The 17,919-nt window shown below is 42.9% G+C and overlaps 1 protein-coding gene and 1 long non-coding RNA gene across 2 annotated transcripts in view; one reads left to right on the top strand and one right to left on the bottom strand.

The window, feature by feature from the left end:
• On the top strand, positions 1–498 carry LOC106146690 (collagen alpha-1(I) chain-like; the record flags this gene model as incomplete). Its single annotated transcript, XM_013504829.1, is given in 1 exon segment — positions 1–498. A coding segment is annotated over 1 exon segment (498 nt), but the record flags the coding sequence as incomplete, so codon positions are not given.
• Positions 499–3,447: 2,949 nt separating this feature from the next.
• LOC106149924 overlaps positions 3,448–17,919 on the bottom strand; it is a 31,632-nt gene continuing 17,160 nt past the window's right edge. The window contains exons 2-3 of the long non-coding RNA XR_001236409.1: positions 10,882–11,230; positions 3,448–3,783 (exon numbers count right to left, since the gene is read on the bottom strand). This is a non-coding gene — a long non-coding RNA (uncharacterized LOC106149924). The remainder of the gene's footprint in view (positions 3,784–10,881; positions 11,231–17,919) is intronic.

Raw genomic sequence — 17,919 nt, 5'->3', positions numbered from 1 at the left:
CGGGGAGCGCCCGGGCCCAGGAGCCCCCTTCTCTCTGCCCCCGCGCACGCCGCCGCGCTCCGCCCCGCCACAGAGTCCCCGCCGGGCGAGAGCGGATCCACATCCGGGTCCCGCCGCGCCCAAGGCCCGAGCGGCGCCGTCTCTGAGGGACGGGATTGGAGGCGGGGAAGGGGCGCCTCGGCCGTCAGGGGGGCTCGGCTTGGGAGAGTCGCGGGATGGGGAAAGAAAGGAGAAGGAAACCGATCTCTAAGCGTCTCCTTACGGCGCTGGGGCAGTGCGCATGCGCACGGCTCCGTGAACCTAACGCAGCCTGAAGAGCTGAAGGGGTGGGTCTCTGGAGCGGACTCCTGCTGGTACGCCGCACCCCATTGGCTGCGAGGGAATGGGCGGGGCCGGCGGGGAGGTGGAGCGGAGGAAGTGAGGCTGACTTGGCCGTCTGCTTGCAGGACTGCACCGCAGGGGGTCAGTCTTAAAGGGAAGCGCTTCCAGGTGTTCTGAGCCTGAACGTGCGACTCCGTACTGTCTGTCTTCTGTTTTTAACGGGGACAGGAATAGGACAGACTCCAGCACAGATTAAAGGCGATGTGTAGTTTTGTATGTGTAAACTCTGAACGTTTCCAACGAGAGAGAATGATACTGAATACTGGGAGCTACAGGAAAGCCTGGTGGAAGTGTCTTTATGCAGAGTTTGCCCGTGAATGACTTCCCCTTTCCACCACCGAATTCAGCCGCTACGGACAAAATACGGCCTTGACTAGGACTGAGTGATTTCTGGCTGCTATTATTTAATGACACTGTAGTGTGTGGGGTTCAAAACAACTGTTCCCACAGATGCATTGTTAACTTAAACTATTGCGTTTCTGCAAGTCCAGGGAGGAGAGAAACTCCAACAGGGCAAATAAGGGGAAAGACAAGAAAAGGGGTGTGAGGGGCTGGGGATTTAGCTCAGCGGCCAAAAGCGCCTGCCTGGCAAGCACAAGGTCGTAAGTTCGGTTCCCGGTACCGAAGAAAAAGGAAAAAAAAAAAAAAAAAGGCTGGGGATTTAGCTCAGCGGCAAAAGCGCCTGCCTGGCAAGCGCAAGGTCGTGAGTTCGGTTCCCGGTACCGGAGAAAAACCAAAAAAAAAGGGGTATGAAATGCACCCACCAAATTATTATGTACTGAAATAAAACTAACAAAATGCCAAGTACAGAGTCCCAAATGTCAAATAGTTAATTTTAGAGTTTTGTTTTGGGGTTTTTGTTTTACTTTTTTTTTGAGACAAGATCTCCCTATGCAGTTCAGGCTAGCCTTAAATTCACTACGTAGCTGAGGCTGGCCTTGAATTCGCAGTGATCCTCCCGCTTCAGCCTACCACCTGCTGGGATTGCAGACATGCGCCATCATGCCCAGCAATTTTAGAGATTTAACAGAATTAAAATTTTATCAGAATAGAGAGGCCAAAAATCTAATTTGCATTTTAAAATGTTTTCACCCTGGAAATTTTAAATGTGTTACTGCATGCTTTTAAATGAGGCTGGCCTGGTACTGCCTAAGTAACTTATCCAGGATTACTGAGCTGCTCGACTGTTCCTAATCAAATAAGGGCACCCTTAAGTATTTGTGCTCTTCCAACTGCGTTCAGGTCTAGCTCTAGCTTCCCTCTTTCCTGTTAACCACTTAAATTGATTACTGGATTACTACACAGACTTTTTAACAAAGATTTTAGAATAAAATATGGCCACTATTATTAAGAGTTATACAAGTATTTGTGATTGATTTTGTTAAGTAAGTTAATTCAAGTAAAAGCAGCTGAGATGTCAGACACTTAACAGTGTAACCTTGCGTTTTACATCAAATATATCAGTACCATAATGGATTTCTACATGTCTGTGTTCAGCTTACCCAGGCGTTTTATATTTACTGTGGCATAATCTAATATTAAAATAGACTAATGGGGTGGGGACTGAACCTAGGATTTTGTTTATGAACAAAAACTCTGGCCCTGAGCTACCCCTCCCAACACTGGGCTTTTAATTTTAATGCCAGAGAGTTTTAAGACTGGTATTATTTTTCCCTAAATGAAGAGCTATAATTCCTACTCCAGTCTCCCCTTCCACGTACCTTTGCAGGGCCATAGAGGAACTCATCAAAGCCTCTGAAGTACCATGAGCACCTCAGATTGGCCCAATCCCTATATTTGAGAGTAAGTAACTTGTTCCCGATTACAGAAAAAATTAATAGAGAGCTAAGACTATAACCTAAGTACTACTGGGCATATTTCTCTCTACATAAATATTCTTACTACCTAGCCCATTATTAAATGTATTGGGGATTTCCAACACTGTCGTGTCATTAATGCTATTTCAAGGCCTTTAAATGAACACAGTTTGCCAATGGTCTCCAAATGGTTTTGACCATATATCCTTTCGGAGGCTAGGAGCCCAAAGTCACCACCATTGTCACTACCACTGCCAAGGTTACAGATCCAGAAATCCAGGGCACATCCTAATACAGGATGGAACTGGAGCCGTCCTTAGAGAAACCAAAACGTGAGTTCTTGCCTCTTCAGTCAGTCTCCCTTCTGTCTCCCACAAATAACAAGACAGGGCTGCCCTTTCAGGAGTTCAGTGTCGTTGCCACCTTTGACCATGCTTAAACGTCCATATAACCAAGAAATAACAACATCAAGCATCTGCCGAGTAGAATGCAAATATTCCACTTAAAGTGAAGATAATCTTATCCTCCTTCCCCAAAAAAGAGAAGTATAAAAGCATATCCATACCTAAAAGATACTAATTCTACTTCTAGTTCAGCCAACATCCTACCTGTGTATGTTGTTACTAACAGTATAAAATTAACAACCACCAACAAAATTGGCAGACCAATGCTGCCAGAGTGACCAAAAAGAAGGAAGAGTCCCAAACAACAACCAGCACTCCATGTAAAATAAGAATGAAATAAAGGAGAATAATCGGTTGTAAATACACATCTAGTGTTTCAGGTTAAATGTGTATAGCAAATTGAGATGAGGTCATACGGGAGTAGTGTGGACCCTAAATTCAGTGACTTGACTTGGATCTGAGCAAAGGCAGTGAAGATATGCCGCTGTCCCTACCAGGTGAAAGGCTGTGCTTGAGCTATTTCTCAAGTGATTTAAAGAAAATGCATTTTTAGATCAACGTTTACAATAGCGGAGGTGTGTACAGTATTTCTTTGCTCCAGTAAAGAGGTCTCATCTAGAACAGCAGCTGCAGTCAAAACTGAGTGGACAGCAATACATAGGACCTACCTTCCTTTGCAAGCTAAACAGGCACGTTAAATAAGAACATTATAGAAATCGCAGCCGGGCGTGGTGGCGCACACCTGTAATCCCAGCACCCAGCAGGCTGAGGCAGGAGGATCGTTGTGAGTTCGAGACCAGCCTGGGATACAAAGTGAGCTCAAGGCCGGCCTGAACTGTATAGTGAGACCCTGTCTCAAAAAGACCAAAAAAAAAAAGAAATCTCTATCGCTGCATTTTTCAAGTCTTTCATGTTGGCATTGCCTGTAACTCCCCCAGGATGTGGTATTGCTTTGGGCTTGCTTTTCAGTAGAAAAGAGTAGTTACCAGGCTCCTCGTCAGAATTTCCTACTGTAACATCTCATTCCACAGATCAAGAGCCATATTATTCCAATTGCCAAGTATCTCAGTTCCAACTGTGCATTCAGAAAGCAGGACGTGGTGGCGCATACCTACAATTTCAGCCCTCTGGGAGGCCACGGCAGGAGAACTGCTAGTCCAGCCTGGGCAGCTTAGACCCTTCTGAAAGAGAGAGGGAGAGAGGGAGAGAAAGAGAGAGAGCTGAGAAAAAGAAGCTGGTGATGTGGATCGGTGATAGAGTACCCTGGGTTTAATCTCCGTATTTAACATACACACACACACAGTAGGGAAGTTAACTGTAGTTCCAGCACTTAGGAGGCTGAGGCAGGAGGATCACTTGATCCCAGGAGTTTGAGGCCAGCCTGGGCAATATAACAACACCTTGTCTCAAAAACAAAACAAAACAAACAAACAAACAGAAGACCGGAGAAGTACTGTAATATACTAGAGCTCAAACTAGGTTTGCGACATGACTGCATAACCAAGCTGTCTGACCAATAGACTCCAGTGACTTCTTGGACCCCCCAGTGGTTAAGTAAGGGCTAGAAATTTCTAAAAAAGAAATTTGCCTTTCCCTACTGCCCTTCTGGTCCCTTTTTGAAAGAAAGGCAGGGAGAAGAAGAATTATAAGATACACGTGGGCCACAGACCTTCCTGAGGACTGTGAAGTGACTTCCATCCAGACAGCAGATAAAAGGCCGTGATGACTCACGCAGCTATCTGCTTAGAATTTTTCTGATTGTATAGATCAGAAATTACTTACGTGCCTATAGCATCCGTTGTATTCATAGCCACCACCAAAGAACTGTGTTACTCGACACTGTTTGCTGCCCTTAACCCTGTCGCCCATGTTGCTAAGTGCATTGACCTGGTCTTGGTTTTATACCCGCATCTGGTCTCTGTTGGTCTGGACTAAAATCAAAGAATACATTGCAAAGTGAAACCTTGCCCCTCATCCCTGCCTGTAGATGGGAGTCATAGTGAGCTTTTGAAAGATGCTGGCATGCCAGGTGTGGTGACACATGCCTGAAATCCCAGCACTCAATTCCAGCACTCGAAAGGCTGAGGCAGGAGGATCACTGTGAGTTCAAGGTCAGCCTGGCCTCCATAGTGAGTTCAAGGCCACCCCGAACTACATACCAGACTCTGTTTCAAAAAACAAAAAACAAAACAAAAAAAAGGTACCAGCAATTCCTTCTCTAGTGCTTGCTTCAGTGCCTGTGTCTTATTAAGAAGAATATCTTTAGGTACAATTTTCCCCAACCTTTTGGGTTCCCTCCTTAAAATTACACCAGGGAAAGATAGAGAGGTGGCTTAGTGGTAAAGTGCTAACCTAGCATGCTCAAGGCCATGGGCTTGATCCCTGACGCCACACACACACACACACACACACACACGCACACACACCCCTTACCAGAGCTATTTTGGCACCTCCACCTACCAAAAGCAAGCTACTATCTCAGTCCAGTTTTCAGTGAGCCAATCTACTGCACGGGCTACATATCACATAGGAAAACTCTGGTCAGTGTTCCCGTGTCAGTCAGTTCACCTTGCCCAGTAAGTGCTGCTTCGGTTTGGTTTGGTTTTTCTTTGCCTGTCACTTCCACCATCCATTCCCACATGGATTCTCAGTCCTGGGGCAGTACACATTTGCAAAATTTTGCAATACCCTAGTCATCCATCCTTGATGGGACTATTCCCAAGAAATGCATTATGAGGCAATTGCATTATGGAATAAACATCATAGAGAGAACTTACACAGGTCTAGGTGGCCCCGCTGACTGCATGCCTAGGCTCTGTGGTGTGGCCATCATGACCTGTGCTGGGTGTCAACGATGGAAACTTTGCTCTGCACACATGGCTGTGTTTGTTATTTGGTTTATGAGCTACCTTCTCCCAGGGCAGACAAGGAACTGTTTCAGGGCTGGGAACACAGCTCAGTGGCACAGTGCCTGCCGGGCAAGTGTAAGGTCCTGAGTTCGATTTCTAGTACAAAAAAAGAAAAAAGAAAACAAAAGAAAAGAAAGAAAGAAACTGCTTCAGAGGTTTCTAAATCGCTGATACACCACCGGTGTTTCAAACAATGGAAGGCTAGTCTCCTCTAACATTGGAAAAAGGAGTGCTTTGGGTGGTAAAGAAAGCTCAAGGAAGCAGAACACGACTCTATAATAAAACAGAATAAATTGTTAGCCAGGTGTGGCAGCACATACCTGTCATTCCAGCACCTGGGAGGCTGAGGTAGGAGCGTCACTGGGAGTTCCAGGCCAGCCTGAAGAATACAAGTGAGTTCAAGGCCAGCCTGAACTACATAGTGAGGCCCTGTCTCAAAAACAAAACAAAACAAAAACAAAACAAAAAAACTCAATGCCTGCAACAAGTTGGAGGAATTTCAAGGACATTGTCACAAATAGTAATACTGTAGGCTCCCAGGCTCCCAACTGGTAATGTTACAAAGTAACAAAATTACAGATAGCAGAGGAATTGGGAGTGAGATGATAAGTAAGGGGTAACACAGCGGAGTTACTTTGTAGTGATGGAATGGGTTTGTATCCTGACCGGGTGAAAGTGAACTGAATCCACATTTATGATGAAATTTCATAGAGTTATACACACATCCACAAAAAGACTTGCATATAAAAACTGGTAAAATATGAATAAGGTCTATGCCTGAGTTGGTTGATATTGTACAAATGTCAGTTTCCTAGTTTTTACTTTGCTGTGCTCTAGGGATTGTTCAGTCAGTGTCCCATCACTGGGACAAAATCCCTGGCTCTGCTTTACAGAAGGAGAAGTTTATTTTGGCTCACAGTCTCCATAGGTTCAGTACATGGTAAACTGGCTCCAATGCAGAACCTGCCTGGCATAGCAGAGGAAAGCTAAGATCCCACTGCGTGGGATCAGAATGCAGAAAGAAGAAAGAAACCAGAGAGAAGACACCCTTCTGCCAGGTCACAGACCCAGTGACTGCCCCCCACAGGCAGGCCCCAACTCCAAAGAAAGACTTCTGGGGGACATTTTAGATCTAAATCATAGCATATTATCATCAAATGGAACTGGCCAAAGCATACCCAAGAACTCTGTACTATTTTTGCAACTCATTATGAGCTTTAAATGATTTGAAAACAAGTTCATTCTAAAAAGAAAAAACAGGGCCTGGGGATATAGCTCAGTGGCACAGCACCTGCCTGGCAAATGCAAGGTCATGAGTTCAATTCCCAGTACTGGAGGGAAGAAAAAAAAAGGAAAAAAATAAAATAAAATACAAATAAAAAGAGAAAACAGCAGGGCATGGGGGTGCACCTCTGTCATCCCAGCACTCAGAAGGCTGAGGCAGGAGGATGGCTGGGAGTTTGAGGTCCACCAGGGCTACAAAGTGAGTTCAAGGCCAGCCTGAACTGCATAGTAAGACTCTGTCTCAAAGAAAAAAAAAAAAAGAAGAGAGAGAGAAAGAAAAGAATCTTAGGGGGAATTAGGGATTCAAGTTTCTCAGATTCATCTGAATCCACTCAAATATCTTTGCCCTAAGTCTCATGGTCCCACCTTTTCCCAATCTTTGCCCCAAATTTTAAACAGAAGAGATTCTGTACCCTCACTGAAAGCATTGCCCTGACTGGTTCACCCACCCAGTACTTTTAGCTTCTCTATCTCTAGGCTTTATTTTCTTATCAGTTTTTTTGGGGTGTTTGTGAAGCTCTGGACTGAACCCAGGGCAGTCACACACTAGTAAGTGCTGTACCACTGGCTATAGCCCTGATAATCACCCTTATTAGATTGTTTTTAGATGGGTGTTTTGTAACCTGAAGCTGAAAGTAATCCTAACTAATTCAAAGTCTTGATTCATAATCCAGCATGTTAACATGTTACCTAACAGGTTTATTCTCTAGTGACCTCTATTCACTTCCTTTCTGAAATTATTTTACCTAAATAAAACAATGTTGCATTCATTGGAGCTCTTTATTCCAAAGGGCAGAAAAGTCAATTTAAATTAACAAAGTAAACTCTTTTCACAAAAAGAGAATATCCATTAGATTATAGAACTCAAAAAACAGAAGTTCTCCATTAACACCTATGATTTGAGAGTTCAGACATCATATCTAGGATTCAATTTTCCTTTATTCCTATTTCTGCCTCTCCCTTCCCTTGATCCCCTTATAGATGCCAAGTGGCCTCAATTCATCCTTAATGTTACAAGTTCCTGAAGAAAGGAGATTCCTCCTCTTTCCCACAATCCCAGAGTCTTGTGACACAGTGACTCTAATCGGATCACGCACATACCCTTGAGGCCAGTCCTGAGACTATAATATGCCTGTTTCTTTATTTCTTTCTTTGTTATTTTTTGTTTTTTGCTTGGTTTGGTTTGGTTGAGACAGGATTTCGCTATATAATTCAGGTTGGCCTTGAACTCATAGTGAATCTCCTGCCTCAGCCTCCCAAGTGCTAGGATTACAGGTTTGTACCGCCACACCCAGTTTAAACCTGAGTTTCACGTTCACTCTCAAACTGAGCGTGACTTCTGCTCAGCCCAAGCACTAGTCTTTGAGTGAAAGCAAGGAAACTGATGGAGACCACTACAAAGAGGCTCTCAGCAGAATTTAATATTAACCAATTGGCTTTTCATGTTTACGTGTGAGATTGCCCGAGGCCTAGGCCCCTGTCTGGAGGTGAGCAACGGACTCATAGTAAGTGAACCTCTATGAGTCACTGGTCCCGCTGAGGCCTGTATTGGCCTGTGAAGTTGGGACACCCCAGAGGACAAGATAAGGCCACAGTTGAGGGCATTTGGCTCCAACCCCAACTAACTACAAAGAGACTTATAACTACAGGCATCTCACTCCTTCAGTGAAGGTCTTCCTGGAGATAATGTAGTTCTCCTAAATTAACATAAATTATTACCTGGAAAAGTTCTTAGAGGGATTCCTAAATCCTGCCCAGATTCCTGCATTTTCTTCAGTATCCCCATCCTTTTTTTGAAAACCAAATAAATACAGGCTGCCCAGGGAAGTTCTCAGTCTTAACCCAGAGAATCTCAAATTCTGTGATAAGAGTTGGGGCCTCCTGAAGCCCCAAAATCATCACAGTCATCTTATTTATTTAAGCCTTCACTGTCCACTCATTTGGGAGGTTGAGGCCCTGATCAGCCTGCAATAACTAAGGGTTATCAACCCGATAGATACTCATACCAAAGAAAACAAAATAAGAGCTCAAGAAACAACTGTCTCAGAGATGATTACATTGGAACACATCATTCAGTATCTAAACAGAGATTGTTAGGATCCTGCAGCAACTCTGGAGGGAAGCATCTGACATTTTATCTGGTGCCAACATTTGCACAGCAGCAGCATGGTTTGCTAGACTTAGGAGATTGGCTCTTGCTCAGCACTGATGGTCACTAACTCCATGACCATCCACAAATCACACAGCTTCCTGGGGTCCAGTCACCTCTTGGGTAAGACAAGAAGTTAATGCCACTCATACAGTTAGTGGGCTCTTGGTTCACTCTTGTACCTATTCTAAACAGTTCAGTTTGAGAAGTCCTAAACTGATGCTTAGGAAGTCATAGCAAACATTTATATACATTATCAAACTTGTCAAAGATGGATTATAAATCAGGCAAGGTGGTGCACACCTGTCATCATAGCACTCAGGAAGCTGAGGCAGGAGGATCGCCAGTCTGAGTTACACAGTGAGTTCAAGGCCGGCCTGAACTACATAGTGAGACCCTGTCTCAAAAAACAAAAACAAAACAAAATTATGTTTGGGGACATAATAATCTCTGACCTGGGTGCCAGACTGGTGCTTGGAGGTGCTCTGCTCAGACGTCGGGACAATATAACCTTGGGCTATTCATATGCTTGCACTAGCACATTTGTGCCAGCACCTCAGGTCCCAACCAGCAAAAAGCACATTTTTTCTTTTTCCCCCAGGTGAGAAGTGAAGGAATACAACAAAATTCTTATGAAATCTTAGATTTGTTTTGTTTGATGCTTTTCCCAGGAAGACTGCACAGAGGAATGCCCCCCTTCCCATTGGCATGGGACTGCACACTCACATCTAAAGCTCCAGCCATGCTTGCAGTCATCACCGGCCCTTTGTGAGCATTCTCAGGCATTTCCTCACAGAGAAAGATGTGACATGTACTGCATCCACTTGGAATTCCCAGTGTTGCTGGGCAGGCTGGTGCTGTCATCCCAGCACTCAGGAGGCTGAGGCAGGAGGATCACCTCAAGTTTGTTACCAACATGGGCTCCATGGTAAGTTCCAGGTCAGCCTGAACTGCATACCAACACCATGTCTGAACAAAGAATTCCTAACGCCAAAGTGCACTAACTTTCTCTTCATCTCTGTTACCTCTCTATGTCAGCATCTACCACACATGCAACATCTCCCAGGTATATTCAAACACAAGCCAAAGTCTTGCTTACTTTCCCACCCTGGTGTGTCCTCCAGATTTCTCTGCTCTTTGGCAGTAGGTGACATGAACAAGCAGACCTCCGCTCACTGCCAGGCCCCTGACAACTGCCCCCTCTCCAGGGCATCTTATCAAGCAGGAGGCCACAGTGGGGGCTGCCACCCTCTCCCTTCGGCTCCAAGGGAAGACCATCATTTCTAGAGATACTGAATCCTTCAGGGCAGAGATGGCACTCATAGGATGTTTTAGAAGACTTTCTCTCATGTAACTTACCGGGATTTCCTTCTGAAACATGCTTCTGGAACACATATTTCTCCCAGACCCACCACACCGCTGGCCAAGCCCTGGCCCTGGTCTTTGCTCGGTCCTGGTGTCCGCCCTGGGAGACTGCTGCACGCATCCCGCACCCCAGCTCACGGCAGGCGGACGTCCTCCCTTACACCGTGGAGCATCATTGTAAGGCTGCACTTTGGGCTTATTTAAGGGGGCGGTTTGGTCCAAGTTGTCACTGGATATTCTGGTCATTAGTGCACTGAATATCACCAGATGGGAAAGTCTAGCTATAGTTGGCTCACACTCACATTCAGACCAGATTCAGCATATGATCCTCTCTGTCTGTCTCTGTCCCTCAATGTCCCTGTTCCTGTCTTTGCCCCTCCCCCTTACCCTCCCCCTCCCTCCCCCTTTCCCTCTTCCTCTCCTTCCTGCCCTCTTTTTCTGTCTTGTCAGTCTGTCTGTCTTACTCCAAGTCTGCCTTTAGCTTTCTCCCAGGGAAGGAGGAAGCAGCAGCCGCTTTATGCCCCTCCAGCTGGGCTGGAATGAGGAAGAGGCTCCAAAATGACTCGGCTTACCTTGGAGGAAGCAGGGATAGTTTATCTCCCTTTTATGGATACCACATGGCTCCTGTCCCGGACGCCAATAAACACAAATTGATGCTGATAGAAAGGGTAAGCAGGTCTCTGAAGACGGCAGTGATGGCCTACACAGGGCTGACTGGGACGAGGGCTGGGGCCACACACCCGGCTGTCCATTGACCACTCTGTAGCCTTCAAGAAACTCAATTACTTCTTTTGAGGCCTTGCCAGCAGGTCCCACGCATGCCTTCCTTCTTTCCAATGTGACTTCTTTCTGCTTTCCATATTTTAACTCCTTCTCTCCTCTTGAAGATTTCTTATCCTTGATTCTTAGGATTAGGTGCTCCTACAAAAGAAGTCTATTGGTTGGATATAAGATCGCTATAATTATTGCAATAAAATTTAAAGCTCTGCTGGGTTTTGTGGTGCATGCCTGTGATCCCAGTACTCTGGAGGCTGAGGCAAGGGATTGTCAGGAGTTTGAAGCCAGCCTGGGCTACATAATGAGTTCAAGACCAGCCTGAACTACATTGTGAGACCCTGTCTCAAAAAAAAAAAAAAGATTTAAAGCTGAGATTGTGTTCATAGTTGCTTATTAATAATTTGATGATGTTTATAATTTCTTATAATAATTTATTTACAACTATATTTTTAACAGAATGTATCCCAAAATTTATTTTTCACTAAATATATGTCTTACAATATTCACTTCTGGCGTTCTTGGTAAGTAGCAACCGTTCTGTCCCTTGCCTGGCTTGATGCTGATTTGCCATAAATGTGATGGGAGTAAGGACCTAAGATGCAGCCTACTGCAGACAGAATTTTTCTTTATCCACCATTTAAAGAAGAAAACCTGGAAATGTTGCTCTAAGATTTAACTCCTTCTCTAAGCAGTCAGGGAACCCACATAAAAGAGTTAAGCTCTAAATTCCTATTTAACCTCCACTCTCTACCCAGATGGACGATACAGCAACAGCTGGAACTAGGTATCATATGTGGAGCAGTACACGCACATCTGTACTATCTCTATGTACTGAGAGGGATTAAAAGCAATGATATCGCTCCTGCATACGCACAGCACCCAGAGCTTGGTTTCTAAATACCATTCCTGAACAAGAGCAGCCAGGACTGCTTAGGAAAATGACAAATTCTAGGCCTATGGCAGAGGAAAGGAAAGATGGCCAGGAGGACCTATTGCAGCAGAAAGTCAGAGTGCTGAGAGGACAAATGGATGACAACATCTCAGATGAACCCGGAAGCTAGCCTGAAAACTTGCGATGGCCAAAGATGGAAGATTTGAGGAACAAAAAAATGTTTGGGGCTGGGTGTAGTGGCGCACACCTGTAATCCTAGCACTCGGGAGGCTGAGGTAGGAGGATTGACGAAGAGTTCAAAGCCAGCCTGGGCTACACAGTGAGTTCAAGGCCAGCCTGAACTGCATAGCGAGACCCTGTCTCAAAAAGACAAAAAAAAAAAAAAAAAAAAAACAATGTTTTGTGGGACTATAATCCACCTATAATGTTAACATGCATGAGTTCATACTGATATACATAAAAGATTTAAGAAATAAATGGGAACAAGAGACAAATATTCCTTACAGAATAACTGGAAATAATACATCTAGGCACTCCCTTCTCTAGGAGGTCAAACTTAGCTTCTGCTTCTCACCTCTTGAAAGTGGGCTAGACTCCCACCAGGTCCACACAGTAACCTCAAGTGTAGGACCCTCTCCAGCACTGCTGCAGCCGTGCGATGGGCATGGTGAATACCCCAGGGCAGTCGTGTGGCCGCTGTGTGCCCCCATGGGATGCAATGAGGACAATTACCCACGAGCACTCTCATCATGAGAAAAACGTCAAAAAAACGCAGACTGGGAGGCAGTCTATAGGATATACGACCGGGTTCAAGATTGTCAAATTCACCCAAAAGAATTAAAATCATTGTATTACAGTACACATGCAACCGATGTTAACAGCAGCATGGTGCATAATAGCCAAACCTTGGAAGCAGCCTGGATGACCATCAACAGGTGAACAGATAAATAAAACGTGCTATTTATTTGGTTGTTCTTTTTTTTTTTTTTTTTTTAATCAAACACCCAAGGAAAGGAGCCAAACACGACATTAAGTATAATATAACATCCTGGATTAGATCTTAGGACCAAAGTGAACGTGAAGGGAAGAACTGATGAAATACAAATAGGTCTGGCATTTCATTAATACTATTACACCAGTGCTAATCTCTTAGTTTTGACAAACGTACAAGTAATGTAAGACGTTCACAGGGATGACTTGGTGAGGGGCATATGAGAATTATGCACTATCTTTGAAATTATTCTGTAAATCTAAAATTATTCCAAGATTTAAAATTATTTAAAATATACTTTCTAAAGCTTTTATTTTATCAGTAATTTTAAGCATCCATAATGATCACATCCATCACAGGGAATTTGTACTTGAACATGATTATCTTGCTTCTTCTTTTTCCCCATTCCCCTCTCCCCCACTTCAGCCCCTCTTCCCCTCCTTATTTATAAAAGCTTTGTTTCCATTTTTCCTTTTTTCTCATTTCTTCCTTGTCCCTTCCTTCCTTCCTTCCCCTACCCTCCTCCCTTGTTCCCCTTCACATTTGAACATTTTCTTCCCATTTCCCAATATCTATGAAATATTTTCATTCTTATTTATTCTTTCCTTGGGTGTTTGATAGTTCCTCCATCTTCTTTCAGTTTCTCACAGCAGAGAAAGAATGCGGTATCTACACATGTGTGTACAACTTATTTCAGGTAGGAGTGTGGGCTCAAGGTGCATTTATTTACCTAGAAATGTCTCAGGCTTATCTTTCTTCATGGCTGAATAGTACTCTATTATATACCACATCTTTATTCATTCATTTGTTGATGGGCATCTGGGTTGTTTCTAAGATTTAGCTATTACAAGCTGTGCTGCTATAAACATGGGTGTGCATATATTCCTGTGGGATGATGCTTTTAATTCTTTTGGGAAGATACCAAGGAGAATAACTGGGTCAAATAGAACCTCTACTCCTAACTTTTTAAGGAATCTCCACACTGATTTCCACAGTGGTTGCACCAGTATAGTCTCCCACCAAATGTGGAGAAATGTTACTTTGTCCCCACAGCCCCACCAGCATTTGTTATTGGTTCATTTCTTGATCATAACCATTCTTTCTGAAGTAAGATGAAATCTCCGTGTTGTTTCAATTTGCATCTCTTGAATAACCAGTGGTGTGGAACATTTTTCATATATTCATTTGCCATTTCCACTTCTTCATCTGAGAAGTTTCTGTTCACCTCAGATGCTCATTTCTGGATTGGGATGCTCATTTCTTTAAATTTAGGGGGTCTAGCTGGGTGTGGTGGTACATCCCTGTAATCCCAGCACTTGGGAGGCTGAGGAAGGAGGACCGTTGTGAGTTTGAGACCAGCCTGGCTACAAAGTGAGCTCAAGGCCAGCCTGAACTGCATAGGAAGACCTTGTCTCAAAAAACCAAAAAAGTGTCCCTGGTGGTCTAGTGGCTAGGATTTGGCACTTTCAAAAAGCAAAAAAAAAAAAAAAAAATGGGGTCCCAGTGCACTGGGAGGCTGGAGAAAAAAAGCTACAAAAAAAGGCTTTCGACCTAGATGGCTCACTTGAGATGTTAGTAAGAATTGCCTCCTCAGTATTCTATAACTGTGATGAGGAGGAGGCCAAGGAGAGAAAACAAAGAGACTGAGAAAAAGCAGCTGTTTTTGCTGCAGCACTAAGAAAAAGCGACCCTAAGTCTGATTCTCAGGGCTCCAAGAAGAACTCGATGACTGCATTTATCTGCTACCACTGTTAAAAGCCAGGCCACCTCAAGAGACACTGCCCTAAGAGGCCCCATGGGCCATGCCCTGGATGCAAAGGAGACCACTGGAGATCGGTCTGCCCTCTGAAGTGGAGGCCCCAGAGCTCAGACCCATTCTACCAGTTAGTCTCATAGGAATGAGGGGGCCCAGGGCATACTCTGCCTTCTCTCTCTGGCCAGACTGTCACCTCCATAGAGGAGCTCTGGGTAATCATGACTATAGAGGAAAAAGGAAACAGCCTGTTGTTAGACACAGGTGCAAGTCTCTCGGTCCTTCTTTTCAAGCCTGGCCTTCCTTCCAGCCATCATACCTCAGTGAAAGGAGTCACTGGTGAGGAGGTAATACACTATTTTTCACAACCATTAGGCTGTAACTACTTGTTAGATCTTTCTTGCGTATCTCTGTCTTCCTGAGAAACCACTTTGAAGATACTACCATGTATTACAGCAGCCACTGATATTTTCCTACTAAGCTGTCCATAACTCTGTAATGTTTGTATTGTTCCTATGCTATTTTGTAAAGGGATGTATGTTTATTACTATGTGTTTTCTACAACAACCGTTGAGAATAGTCAACGAATATTCAATTGGTCACTCATGTATAGCTCTATTTATTTTCTTTAGAAAACACTTTGAAGATACCAAAGTATAGTACAACAACCATTGATAATAACCTACCACTTTTGTCTGTAACTCACTATTATTTGTCTATTTGTTTTCCTGAGAAACTATCTTGTAGATAACAATATGTAAAACAATAACCATTGATAAGTTCCTACCACTTTGTCTGTAATTCAGTAATTGTTATTGGTTCATTTCTTGATCATAACCATGCTTTCTGAAGTAAGATGAAATCTCAGTGTTGTCTGAGATTTGCATCTCTTGAATAACCAGTGGCGTGGAACTGGTTATTACTATGTTATAGGAACTGCCTATTACTATGTTATCCTTCTTTTACTCTTTAAAATAAAAAAGCCAAATTAATTAATTAATTAATTAATTAATGTAGGGGTTTTTTTTTTGAGTTCTTTATATATTCTAGATAATAGTCCTTTGAAGAATAGATGGAAAATTTTTTTCCAATACTGTGGGTTGTCTCTTCACTCTGTTGGTGGTTTCTCTTGTTGTGCAAAAGCTTTTTAACAAGATGAGATTATAGTTGGTGATTCTTTGTGATAGTTCCTGTGTGATCCAGGTTTTGTTCACAAAGTCTTGATCTACACCAATGTCTTTCAGAGTTCTACCTATTCTCTCTTCCAGCAGATTTAGTGTTTCTGCTTTAATATTGTGATCTTTGATCCATTTTTATTTTAGTTTAGTGCATGGTGATAGGAATGGATCTAGTATAAATCTTTCACATGTACAAAGCCAGTTTTTCCAGCATCACTTATTAAAGAGACCATCTTTCTTCCAGTAAAGGTGTTTGGCCCCAGTGTCAAAGATAAGGTGGCTGAGAGTGTTTGGAGTTATTTCTGCATCTTCTAATCTATTTCATTAATGCTCGAGTTTGTTTTTGCTTTGGTTTGTTTTTTGCCAGTGCCACGCTGTTTTATCTCAATAGCTTTTTTTTTTTTTTTTTGGTTTTTCTCTGGTACCGGGAACCGAACTCACGACCTTGCGCTTGCCAGGCAGGCGCTTTTTTGCCACTGAGCTAAATCCCCAGCCCCTCTCAGTAGCTTTAGTATAATTTCATGTCAGGGATTGTGATGCCCCCTGCCTTGCGTTTGTTGCCCAGAATGCTTTTGCTATTCTAGGTCTCTTCTGGTTCCAAATGTATTTTAGTATTGTTTTCTCTAATTCTGTGAGGTATGCTATTGGAATTTTTATCTGGCTTGCATTAAATCTGTTTAACAACATTGGAAGTATGGCCATTTTCACTATTTTGGTTTTTCCTACCCAGGAACAAGGAATATCTTTCCATTTCTTTCTTTCTTTCTTTCTTTCTTTCTTTCTTTCTTTCTTTCTTTCTTTCTTTCTTTCTTTTGTACTGGGTATCAAACTCAGGACCTCATGCTTGCCAGACAGGTGCAGTTCCACTAAGCTGTATTCCTAGCCCTTATCTTTCCATTTTCTGATATCCTCTTCAATCTCCCTTTTAAGACTATTATAGTTTTCAATGTAGAAGTCCTTTACTTCCTTCATTAGATTGATTCCTAGGTACTTCATTTTTTTAGATGCTATTGTGAAAGGTGTTGTCTCTCTAATTTCTCTCTCAGTGAGTTTGTTATTTGTGTACAGGAAGGGTATTGATTTTTGACTCTGTATCCAGATATGCTACTAAATTTGTCCTTTAAATCTAAAAGTCTTTTGGTGGAGTTTTGGGAGTCTATGTAAAGCATCCTGTCACCCACAAATAATGATAATTTAACTTTTTCCTCTCCTATTCTTATTCCTTTTATCTGTTTTGTTGCCTAATTGCTCTGGCTAATGTTTCTAGAACTCTACTGAATAAGAGTGGTGACAGTGTACATCTTTGTCTTGTTCTTGATTTTATTTTTTTTTTTCTTGTTCCTGATTTTAGAGAAAAGGCTTTCAGTTTTTGTTTAGTTAGTATGATGTAGGCTGTTGGTTTGTCATAGATGGCTTTTATCAGATTGAGATAAAGACTATCTATAATAATTTTCTGTAGGGTTTCAGTCATAAGTGGGTGTTGAATTTGTTAAATGCTTTTTCTGCATTTATTGTGATGATCCTATGGTTTTTTGCCTTGACTCTGTGAATATGATGTATTGCATTTATTTATTTCCGTGTTGAATAATTTTTGTGTCTGTAGGATGAATTCTACTTTTTCATAGTGCATAATCTCTTCACAGCTTGCTGCATTCTGTTTGCCAGTATCTTATTGAAGATTTTTGTATCTATGTTCATTATAAAGATTGGCCTCTTTCTTAGTTCAGTCATTTTCTGGTTTTGCTTCCAGGAATGAGTTTGGGAACATTACTTCCCTTTTATTTCATTAAACAGTTTGAGAAGTAGTGTCATTAGGTCTTCTCTAAATTTCTTATAGAGCTGGGTGTGGTGGCACACACCTGTAATCCCAGCGCTCAGGAAATTGAGGCAGGAGGATTGCCATGAGTTCAAGGCTAGGCTGTACTACTGTCTTGGTTACTTTTCTCTCATTGCTGGGACAAAATACCTGATGCCCAAAATTAAGGAAGGAAAGGTTTATTTCACTTACAGTTTGTGGAG

The sequence above is a fragment of the Chinchilla lanigera genome, unplaced genomic scaffold (assembly GCF_000276665.1).
Source record: "Chinchilla lanigera isolate Chin_1 unplaced genomic scaffold, ChiLan1.0 scaffold00001, whole genome shotgun sequence".
Lineage (NCBI taxonomy): Eukaryota > Metazoa > Chordata > Mammalia > Rodentia > Chinchillidae > Chinchilla > Chinchilla lanigera.
This window is presented reverse-complemented; position numbering and strand designations above follow the sequence as displayed.